The following is a 12,270-nucleotide window of genomic DNA, read 5'->3' on the forward strand; positions in this document are numbered from 1 at the left end:
ACAAGTCGGTCATCTTTTTCAGTCACAACACACCTCAGAACACAAGACTAGCAATTGCGCAGATACTAAATATTGAACATATCGGAGCCCAAGACAAATACTTGGGGTTGCCCTCCATAGTTCAGAAATCAAAGAAAGCAACCTTTGGAGCTATCAAGGATAAAGTTCAGAAGAAAATTATGGATTGAAAAAGAAGTTTATTGTCTTCAGGTGATAGGCACATGCTATTGAGAGCGGTGGGGGAAGCGATTTCTATTTACACACTCTCTTGTTTCAAGCTCCCAGACACGCTGTTAACTGAGATTCATAGCATGTTCACACAATTTTAATGGGGTAAAAAAAGCGCAGAACAAAGAATGATTTGGATTAAATGGGACATAATGACGAGACCGAAGAAAGAAGGAGGATTGGGATCAAATACCTAAGGGCACAAAATTTGACCTTATTGGACAAGCAATGGTGGCGTCTAATGAAATACCCTAATTCTACGCTGTCAAGAATGTTCAAAACTAAATATTTTAGATATACAGATTTCTTACATGCAGAGATAGGAAGTATACTGTCGTGGGACTGGAGAAGTGTTCTTGAAGGCTGCAAGGTGATTGAGAAAGACTTGTTATGGAAAATAGGCTCTGGTGCTAATGTCCGCATCTTCCATGATCCCCGACTCCCACCACCATTGCCCTTTAATGTCCCTCAATTTGCAGTCACAATCCCACCGAATCTACAAGTGTATTATGTTAGTGCGCTACTAAATCCTGATAGAAGTTGGAACAGAAACCTGATTAAGTCAATTTTTCCAATTGATATATGCAATAAATTTTTTTCCATCAAACCAACAAAGGAAGAGGATGAAGTTAATTGGTGCTGGAAAAAATCTGGTATATATGAAGTTAGGTCAGGATACAAAGTTGCTTATAGGTTCTTTCATTCTCCAACTTCATTGATGCCTCAGAACATACAGAACAACCGAGTATGAAATAACATTTGGGAATTGAAATTACCTCATAACATTAAGATTTTTTTTATGGAAGAGTCTTCATGAAAAGCTTCCGATTTTACAACAAATTCATAGCCGGTTTGCATCCACCCCTGCCACTTGCACAAGATGCATGCTGAAAGATGAATTAATTTCTCATGCCTTGTTCCAATGCCCTTTGTCTTCAATAATCTGGAGTCTAAACTTAATAACCCCTGACTTATGACAGAGAGAAGAGGAGATCTTCATTAATTGGTGGCAACAAGCCTTATCTTGGGCAGCGGCTCAAATCGAAGGTAGACAAAAGATCCTCTTCATCGTAGCGCTATGTTGGAGCACTTGAAAAGCAAGAAATAGGTGTGTCTTTGAGAAGCTAATAAGTCCAGTGCCGGAGATAGTGCAAGAAGCCAGCAGTCTACTGCATGAACTCAATAGCCATAATGAATGCTAATAATTTCTCTTTATTGTTACTTTACTCTTTCTTAAGTTATTTGTTTTCCAATCATATTTGGTGATAATCAGGAATATCCAACTTTTTTTGTACTTCCTTATGGAAATATTCTTATTTTATAATAATAAAATAATATTTATCTTTGAGGAAAAAAAAGTAGATAAAAAAATTTATATTTAAATCGCTCTTTTCATTTGCATAATTTTAATGGCTAAAAAACTTGAATTTGTAATAATTTTATATTCAACATTTTAAATTATCTTTAGTTTTATTATTCTTTTATAATTTTTTATTTTTGTTTTTATTATTCTTTTTTCTTACTGATATCTATCTACATATTTATCATAGACTCACTGCCACTTTTATATTGGCTTGTTCTCTCTTCTTCTCTTTCTACCTTCTCTTCAATCGCAATTAGTTATCACCATATATTAATTCATAATTATTACACTCAAAAAATCTTGTAATACTTGTGTGAATCATTTACACTCCTATGAATATAACGAAAGAATAAACTTAACTTTTTCTATTATGAGTATTTTTTTATTATTTAAAGCACATAAAATCATATATTTTTATTTATGATAAAATTTAAAGTTAAATAATATTAGTTTTTATGTTTAACAAAATCAAAATAAAGAAAAAAAATAAGGATAAAAACTAAAAAATTAAATAACTCTAAAAAGGGATAATGTCAAATTTTATGTCATTATGTATGAGAATAATAATTTATTTTATTATATTTATTTTTAAACCAAATAACAAAAAAGTTAAATTTTATGTTCGTTTTTTTGTTATTTATTTTACTTATCTATATTTGTTTAAATTAGACTTTATACTAATTGAGTCATATTTTTTTCTTAAAAAAAAAGTTATGAAATTTTATGTTTTTATAGGAATACATTTATTATTATATCATAATTTTAATAATTAATGTAAATTTTAAAAAATTGAATAAATTTATATTTATTTTGATTACATTCAAGAGTGAATTATATGTATTTATATAGTCAAAAAATACACTTAACTTCTTCTATAATATCTAAGTTTTTTAATAATTTAATTTATAAAAATTTCATCTTTTTATTTATCCTAAAAATTAAAAATTAAAATTCATATTCATAGTTTTGAGTAACAGAATTAAAATAAAATATAAAAATAAACCTTGAATAAAAATAAAAATACAAAATTTTGAATTCCAAAATATAAAATAGTTAAAAAATAAAAAATTACTTAAATATAATTTTTTTAAGGCACTCTATGAACTTAGATGAATGAATATTATATGCAAAATGAATCATGATATATTGACACAAAATTATTGTGTGTAAATCTTTAAAAAAAAAAATAAACATCTCTTATTAATAACAATATTGGAACTTAAAATTTGAACGCTAATTGATATTATATATTGTGTAGATACTTCGATTATATTAAAAGAGTATACTAATAATTTAAAGAAAAAAATTATTCCGTATAAATTTATTTTTTAAAAAAATTATTCTTGTTGAACTATTTTTCTTTTTATTCCAAACATATTTTAAAAAAAAAAATCTGTAACAATAATTTATATCTAATAGGAATATCTTAAATTCTTAATGGGAAGATTACTGTAAAAAAACCAGTAGAATTTTTTTATTTAACGTAATTAACGAAATAATTTTTTTTAATAATAAACCTCTCTTTACGAGTAATATTGGAACTTAAATTTATACATCAATTATCATTATATATTGTATAAGTATCAAGAGTATATATTAAAATAGTATGATAATAATTTAAAGAGAAAATTTTTTTTGTACATTTAATTAAAAAATTACCTTATTTAAACTATTTTCTAAGTGGAGTCATGGTCTAAGTGTACAATGTGTATAATAGGCTAAATCTTTGGTCCAATATGAATAAAATGAACATCATCCATACTATCTAGAATAACCATCCGAGTACCGGAGATAATAAACTGATCCAACTCTTGACCTTTCGGATCTAGAGCTATGATACTATGTTATGAAACCACTCATCCCAAAAGCTCAAGCTGATAGAAAAAAGTAACACTAATGAATATATCTCTAATACTGAATCGAACATCCCTAAAGCTCCGTTGTACACATTGTACACTTAGACCATTGGCTCTCTATATTTTCTCTTTTTATAATCTTACAAGTGAGAGTAATCAATTTTTTTAAATTACTTTGACGGTTAAAAGTGAAGCAATTACATTATTTTTTAGTGGGTTAATGCAAAATTTACAAAACGAAACTGAATATGTAATTTTAAATTTTAAAAATAAAGATAAAATAAAAAAATTGAATTAATAATTGCGAACAATAGCTTAATATAAGAGTCGGATCTTGCTAATCTTCCTTATTTACAAGCCATAGTTAAAGAAACACTAAGACTTCACCCTGTACTTTCACATATAGCAAGACAATCAACCTCTAAGACATTTGTTAATGTCTGTGGCTATTAAAAAACATGGTTTAAAGTGGCAAAATTCATAATCATTGGCCACTATTTTGGGCTTTAAGCCATGCTTTTATAACGGTTATTTATTCTGATGTGGCCATCCAATTCTCTATGGCCATACTTTTTGAAATTTATTGTGGTGCTATATTGTTGAAGTTGCTTCTAAAAGCCAAAAGCGTAGTGTATAATGTAGACTTTTCGACTATGTTTTTAAAGTAAGGAGATTTTTTTATACACAAGGCCACACTTAAAAAGTACACCTTATTAAAACGGACAATGCTTTCTAAATGTTTTTTTTTGTTGCCACATTTAAATACACAAAATAATTTTCAACAATTACGGAATCTTCTTTCGTTAGCCACTAATAGTAACGGTTAAAATGAAATGTTAACTTACACACGTGATCATTAAGTGTGTATATGTGCGAGTCTAATAAATTAGTCTCGAGAGTGAAATATAAAATAATCTCCAAAAAAGATTAAAAAAAATCTTAAAATAGTCATTGAAATTTTTAAAAATTCCAACATAATCTCTTTGAATGTTTTTAATCTTTTTCAAAAGTCAACATCTTATAATATTTTTATTGATTAGAATAATAAATATCTTTAAAAAATACAATAAATAATATAAAATATAATAAAATATATAATAAAAAATGCATTTACTAACATTAAAATATCATAAGAAATAACATTATTTGATCATTAACTTATGATACCTACATTGAGATGATGTAAAAACTATAATAACAACAATTAAATTTGAGAAATAGTGTATTATGACCGTTATATTTATATACTTAATCTTTTAAGATATTGGCACCAAATAAACTTAACAAAATATTTTTAAGTGATAAAAAATTTTTTTTGGCGTAATTGCTAATTATAGTAGCATAAATAACTTTAATTACAAACCTATTTTGTACAACATTACAACTAATGAATCTCAAAACTTTATAAGAAACATGAATATATTTTTTTTAGATTTATCAAGATATTTCTTTTTTAAGTGTTGCAAAGTATTAAAAACTTCACATTGAAATTTTATAAATCATTCACAGTGACCTTATTATTAACAAAAAATTACAAATAACTTCATAGATAACTTGATTTGTATTGCACACAAGTTTTAAAATATTACCTTCATAAACATTTATACAAATATTTTTAATTATTTATATAAATAATTTTATGTTAAATGGAAGTTCTCTTATCTCTTCAAATAATATTAGTTCATTTTTTTATCATTAAAAAATAATTATAAAATATAGAGCTTACAAATTAAATTAATATCCTACTTTATCAAAAATAAATATGAATCCATTTATTTTAAATTATATATATATATATATATATATATATATATATATATATATTTGAAAAAGAGTGCTTTTTCAAAATTATTTCATAATTTATTTTGAATATACATAAAATTTTTTTGTATATATATATATATATATATATATATAGATATATATATTACAAATTAAAATTTATTAATCTAGATGTTTCGAGAGTTTTTTAAAATTGGGTTATCTTTTGGGTTTGTATGTGAGGCCCAAATTCTCAATGGAGCATATTCTGACTTGAATCACGTTCTGTGGCCGTCGTCCGAGTTGTTTGTGAGAAGATGGGGGGTGATACTTATAAAATACTCCGACACTTAAGTCAGCAAGAGGCTTAGCAAAGTTAAGTATATTGGAACTCAATTATACCTGAGAATGTCAATGTATTAGGGGAGGTTATAACTCTCTCAGGAGAGAGTTATCATCCTGTAATGTTCTTGTCCGACCTCTTAAGAGGTCGGTTATACGGTGCATGTCTTTTGGACTTTTTGTATATTTTTGGGCTTGATTCAAATTTTTGGGCCAGGTATGAACACTAGAAATAAGAGTAAATGTCATTTTCGATCCTTAATAAATTGCTCGATGGACTTTATACCTCCTAAATATAAAAACCCAAATCAGTCCCTATCTATTTAAAATATATGTACGTTCCAGTCCTTGCAACTAGTTCCGAGTAGGTCCCTATCTACTTAAAATATATCTACTTAAAATAAGTGACTTGCTCGGAACTAATTGCAAAGACTATAACGTACATATATTTTAAATAGATAAGGATCGATTTGGGTTTTTATGATTATTAGGAGGTGTGAAGTCTATCGAGCAAATAGTTAAGGATCGAAAAAAATATTTACTTTAGAAATAATTATATATAAATAATTCAAAAAGACTATTTTAAAATTTTGTAAAAACTTTGTTGAGATCTTTTTAATTATTCGATAACTGTTTTATTTTTTTATATTTTATCCTAGAAACTTATTTGTCCATATCACATATGTGAACATTTAATGACCATACATGCGTTAACGTTTTATTTTAATAGTTACCGTTAATAATTAATAAAAAAAGTTATATTATCTAATAAAAATAAATATTAAAAATTATTTTATGTATTTAAAATTTAGAATTATAAACTCTTCAATTTTGAAAATCAGACATGTTTAATTGCTCTATAAAATTTTAAAGAATTTATATATTAAACTTGAAAGAGAAATGGAGAAAGCGCTGACTCTGTAGGGTTATAGAAAAGCACTTATCAAAAAAGGAAAAAAAAAGGTTGGTTAATTAATCCATCTTTAAAACTGAACCACGAAAGTCAATATCAAATGTGGCAGTGAACAGTAATAATAAGCGATTAGTGACCTTAATAATAAATTAAGAAGGAAAGAGGCAGTGGCGGTAATTGTTTTGTTGCTGCTTATGCTTCTTCTCTTCTTTTTCTTCTTCTTCTTCTTATAGATTGTTGGAGACTCGCAATATAATAAAGTCTTAAACCTTTAATTTTCCGTTATTCGAAAGACGTTAGATTAGCCGTTAGCGTTGTAGTTAAGCAGTTAAGCTTAATCACGCACATGCACTGTAAGCTCCCTCTCTCTTTATTCTAGAACATTCCTCTTCTCACTTCAATTCCTTTGCTTCCGATTGTTGCAGGATCCAACTTCTTCCAATTCTCAATTCATAATCCACGATTCTTACTCTTGTTCCTGATGCTCGCGCCTTATTGATTTTTTTTTTGTTTACTGTTGGAAGGTAAATTTAGTTGATAACGGAGGAGATGCGAATGATCGTTGCCAAACGATGAAGAAGGTGAGGAATAAGATCGGAAAGTATGAGGTTGGTAGAACCATCGGCGAAGGTACATTCGCCAAGGTCAAATTCGCCAAGAACACCGACACCGGAGACAGCGTTGCCATTAAGGTCATGGCTAAGTCCACCATTCTCAAGCATAGAATGGTTGAACAGGTCAACCTTAAGCTTTAGCCTTCTTTGTTTACTTATCTTGCCAATTATTGTTAATTGTTCCTTTGATTCCTTTTGTTTTAAGTCACGCTTGGTTTTTCATTTAGCTTGAGTTTATATCAGCCAGGTTACCGATGAAGCTAAATGATTTAGGGTTACCAATGCTTCTAGGGTGACATAAATCAACATTACACAGTGTTGCTACAAACTCTTGGTGTAGCTAAGAGGTGGCAGTAAATTTTGCAGTGTATGAGGATGTGCATTGCAATGCTTGTGTGTAAATGTGTTGCTGATGTTTTTATCCTCCATAAAACCAGCAAAGTGTTCTCTCATGATTATGCTGCTTTTCAGTGGGATTTACATTGCATGCAGTCAAAGACATTCTGTTTCTTCTATCTGTATGCTGGACTTTTCATTTTTGGCTGAATAATCATGTAGCTTGTTTTACTAAATTGTTATTTTGATTCTTTCCCCCCTTATGCCACGTGTTTTCTAACTTGAACCGTGTAACAGATTAAAAGAGAGATATCCATTATGAAGATTGTCAGACATCCAAATATAGTTAGGTTGCATGAGGTATGTATAATATGCTAATACATGACAAATTTCATTGTATTTCTTTATCTTATTATATTTCTAAAGCTTCTTATATTTTAGGTTTTGGCCAGCAAGACCAAGATCTACATAATTCTTGAGTTCGTAATGGGAGGGGAATTATATGATAAAATTGTAAGAATTTATATGCTACTTGTCTATCGGATATGCTGGAGATCGGTTCTGCTATACTCATCTTGAAAATTAGCTTGACATGCAAAGTTTTTTGCTTGATGTGTGTACGGTTGCACCCTTTCTGGATCTGTAGGCTCAGCAGGGAAAGCTTTCTGAAAATGATTCTAGGCGCTACTTTCAACAACTTATAGATGCTGTTGCTCATTGTCACAAGAAGGGTGTGTACCACAGAGACTTGAAGGTGAAAGATAATATATTACAGATGAAGTTAACTATAATCTTGCAGTAATTTTTGTTGGCCTTATTATGTTTTGATCCTGAAGAAGTTGTTTTCTTTCTATTTATAGCCTGAAAACCTTCTTCTTGATGCATTCGGAAACTTGAAAGTATCTGACTTCGGATTGAGTGCATTGACAAAGCAGGTAAGAAAGTACTCTATTTGTGAAATGGAGATGAAAGAAATGATTTTTCGTACATTAAAAAGGAGCAGAGTCATTTTATTGTATTGGCATATTATTGTGCTTTATCTTTGGAAAATGTTTTGGAGATGGCAAATCTGACTCCTGGTTTTTTTTTTCAAGGGTGTTGATGTTCTCCACACGACGTGTGGGACCCCAAATTATGTTGCACCTGAGGTAAAGTCAAGTATGCAGTTCTGGTCTGTTATATATATTATCTCGATCTTTTGCTTCTTTTCCTTGGGGTATAGGTTTTAGTTATGTTATGGGAAAATAAGTCTATATTTTGATGCCCTAATAGCTGTTATTAGTAAACCCATTACCTTAGGACCAAAGTCATTCTTAGCTTGGTTCAATATTTCAGAGTATATTTTATTTGGTGCTCGAGTTTCTTACGAAGTGATCTTTTGTAGGTGCTAGGCAATCAAGGTTATGATGGTGCAGCAGCTGATGTTTGGTCATGTGGAGTCATCCTGTATGTTTTGATGGCTGGATATCTTCCTTTTGAGGAGGCTGACCTTCCTGCACTGTACAACAGGGTATTCTGCCTCTGCCTCTCTTTAGCATTGAAATAGAGACCTCAAAGAGCTAGTCAGAATAGGCAAAATGTGTTGTGAGTGTCATGGAAAATAACAGTTAAAGATAACCCTATGTTGTAACAATGAACAATGTCAGAAGGCATACTGTCAACAATTATTTAAAACTACTAGGAGCTTTGTTTACAATTGCAATTTTCAATATCAAACTAATCATAATGCTAGAAAATTCTGTCTCTAAACATAATAAGAACATGGATAATAACTCTCACGTATTAAATGAAATATTAATCTAAATTTACTTAATAGTAGAAATTGGTTGACATTGAAGGGAAAAAAAACTTTGGTTACCTTACTCTCTCATTTTAGTATTATTCTTACTCAAGTAATTTTTTGCATGATGTATTGTACCTTGTACAATATGGATGAACGATATGCACTCTGCTTCTGTGCATGCTTATGATCTAATAAAGGATCTTTTAGTTGTTGTCTGGATATCATGAGGAGCCCGTTCTGATAGACACACATGCTTAGGAGCATGTAGTGCTATAGATTAATAAGTAATAACTGCTGCTTTTTCTTTTAAACATGTAGATCAATGCTGCAGAGTTTGTTTGTCCATTTTGGTTTTCTGCTGGGGCAAAGACATTGATACAGAAAATTCTGGATCCTAATCCTAAAACAGTGAGTACATTGGTTTATTTATTTTCAACTTAGATTTATTAATTGGCTCAGTTACAAGCTATGTGCGTTATGCTATGTATGAATTGAAATTCACATGGATCTCTGCTCTTCTACCATTTAGTCAATGCTATTTTGTGAGCAGAACCTTGATCAAAATGCCATTGCTTTGAATCTATTTAGTTCTTAAGATAGTTTTATACTTTCATTAGGATTTGCACCTATGGAAATTTTAAGCCTGATTGGTGATATTTTCTTAGAATTTCATGTATCATTTAATATAATTCTGATAAATGCAGCGGATGAAAATTGAAGAAATAAGGAAAGATCCATGGTTCAGGAGAAACTATGTTCCGGTCAGACTTAGTGAAGATGTGGAAGTCAATTTGGATGATGTTCAGGCAGTTTTCGATGATATTGAGGTCTGCTCTTGTTTTTGGCACTGTTGTTTAATTTGTTATTGTTGCATAGAAACATCTGATATGTGAATTCACTTGTGAAGGATTGAAAATGTGGAGAAAATATGTTCATTCATGATAGGGTAATGATACCAGATTACTAGAAAATGTATAATGATAACTTTGCAACATCCTTTGATCTCTGATAATTACGTAGTTATTGTTCCTTGATATTTATTTGAGCAATTAAGTTGCTGCACCCGTTATCCAGTGGTAGCATGTTGTTTCTTCTCATTCACTGCTCTAGGTATGCTCATAAGTTTTGCTGTTTGACAGGACAAATATGTTTCTGAGAAGTCAGAAAGTACTGAGGGAGGTCCTTTGATAATGAATGCATTTGAGATGATTACCTTATCTCAAGGGTTGAATCTTTCACCGCTATTTGACAGGCGTCAGGTATTGTATCCAAGCATATTCTTTCCTCAAATTCATGGTTCCTTTTTGGGGCTTTTGTTGATTCTGTGTTTTTCAAGGTTGTCGGTTGCATTGCTTAAACTGATATTTCCTTTTTTTACTTTCCTAATAGGATTATGTGAAGCGGCAAACCCGTTTTGTTTCACGTAAACCAGCAAGGGTTATAATTTCATATATTGAAGCTGCTGCAGAGTCAATGGGTCTTAAGGTCCATTCTCGTAACTACAAGGTATCACTCTGCTTGTTCACTTCCCATTTGATAAATTTTGGATACTTTTAAATAAATGCTGAAGCTGATAAGAATTGGTATTGTAATGCTCCAACCATGATCTTTCTCATAATTCAGAGCAGAGTACAGTGATCTATGGCAACAATTTCATAAGTTATTTATGTCCAATTAGCTTACTTCATTTGTAGTGAAAATAATTGTTCCAATAAAATTGGTCCTTTATTAGGAAGTCCCCAAGTAAGGTTTGACATTCAAAAAGTGACGATGTTGGGTTGTTAAATCCTTAGACTAGTTAGAATTTATTTTCTTTCTTTTCTTTCTTTTTCACTTTTTTCTGTTGATTACTAATATAATGTTCTTACAGATGAGGCTTGAAGGAGTTGCTGCAAATAATGTTGCTCAATTTGCAGTGGTTTTGGAGGTAACTTGTTGCTTCTTACTGCATTTTATTATTTTCATATGAAAACTTTGGTTTCTAACCATAATTGAAATCTTATTCTTTTATCAAAAAGGTGTTTGAGGTTGCACCATCACTTTTCATGGTAGATGTTCAAAAGGCAGCTGGTGATACTCTCGAATATCACAAGGTTAGTCCAGATATAGGTACACGGTTCACCACAATTGAACAGATAATAACAAGTTCCCCATTCTTCAATGAATGAAATAATGTTATGCTTGAAAGTTTTTGATGAATCGTGCCATCCTGGATTAAAGAGAATTGAGATGTTATTTGACTTATTTCCTTAAAAAAGATTTATTTGTTTGTGCATATAAATAGGCAGTTAACATTTTACACTTTCTTTAGTTTTACAAGAATCTCTGTGGAAAATTAGAAAGCATTATCTGGAGACCGATGGAGCCAGCTCCAGATTCTGGTATGCTTCGACAAATGACTGTATGATCCAGTTCTTGGGAGTATGATGGTACTGATAAATTAGAAGAAAAAAAACACCGAAAGCTGCGGATTGTGCTCCATTAATCTACCGAGAAATGGCATGTTCATGGCCATCATAAGGCAATGTACAGTTTGTATGATATGTGTTGAGAGAGAAAGGGTGTCACTGTCAAATAGAAGTGGAGAGCCCCTGCATCAGAGTTTATGGTTTTTGTTTGATATAAATAGAAGCCTGTACTGAAGCTACCCCCACACAATCAGGTTCTGGGAGAATTGATCTTATATATATTTATCTAGAAATAATGAAATCCCCCTGTTGTTTTTCGTACGTCCAGAGGTCTATCTTTAAGATGAACGAGAGGATTCCAGAGATTGACATGAACAACAGAGAATATCAAATGTCGAACTTCTGGATTCTGGTGATATTCAATTTGTTTTTCAATTTTTTTTTTTCACACACATTGCACTAATTCTCCACTGGAAACTCGAACCGGATATGGAGTTTATGAGCCTCATGAAAATATCCAATTATCCACTGGCCTCATGGGTCAAGGCCTTACTATGATATTTTAAGTGACAAAATAATGTTTGGGCCATTCGTAAAAAAATAAAAAGTATATTATTAGTGATGAGACCAGTCTAGTCTAGCTCAAAAGATGGATTTGTATGTTTA

General features: G+C 30.4%; 1 protein-coding gene across 1 annotated transcript; it reads left to right on the forward strand.

Moving 5' to 3' along the window:
- The first annotated feature begins 6,464 nt into the window (after positions 1-6,464).
- Positions 6,465-12,020, forward strand: LOC112702799 (CBL-interacting protein kinase 24). Its single transcript, XM_025753979.3, has 15 exons — positions 6,465-6,816; positions 6,988-7,200; positions 7,711-7,773; positions 7,855-7,926; positions 8,060-8,167; positions 8,274-8,348; positions 8,508-8,561; positions 8,798-8,923; positions 9,515-9,604; positions 9,901-10,023; positions 10,336-10,455; positions 10,586-10,702; positions 11,067-11,123; positions 11,215-11,289; positions 11,508-12,020. The coding sequence occupies exons 2-15, from the start codon at positions 7,036-7,038 to the stop codon at positions 11,601-11,603; spliced, it is 1,341 nt and encodes a 446-aa protein (XP_025609764.1). The 5' UTR covers positions 6,465-6,816; positions 6,988-7,035; the 3' UTR covers positions 11,604-12,020.
- Positions 12,021-12,270: the final 250 nt, after the last annotated feature.

The sequence above is a fragment of the Arachis hypogaea genome, chromosome 1 (assembly GCF_003086295.3).
Source record: "Arachis hypogaea cultivar Tifrunner chromosome 1, arahy.Tifrunner.gnm2.J5K5, whole genome shotgun sequence".
In the NCBI taxonomy this organism is placed as follows: Eukaryota; Viridiplantae; Streptophyta; class Magnoliopsida; order Fabales; family Fabaceae; genus Arachis; species Arachis hypogaea.

Excerpts from the sequence above, each read along its gene's own strand:
- LOC112702799 (XM_025753979.3), top strand. The coding sequence starts at position 7,036 with ATGAAGAAGGTGAGGAATAAGATCGGAAAGTATGAGGTTGGTAGAACC. Across the intron at positions 8,349-8,507 it reads TGAGTGCATTGACAAAGCAG|GGTGTTGATGTTCTCCACAC; the intron begins GTAAGAAAGTAC and ends TTTTTTTTCAAG. Across the intron at positions 10,024-10,335 it reads CAGTTTTCGATGATATTGAG|GACAAATATGTTTCTGAGAA; the intron begins GTCTGCTCTTGT and ends GCTGTTTGACAG.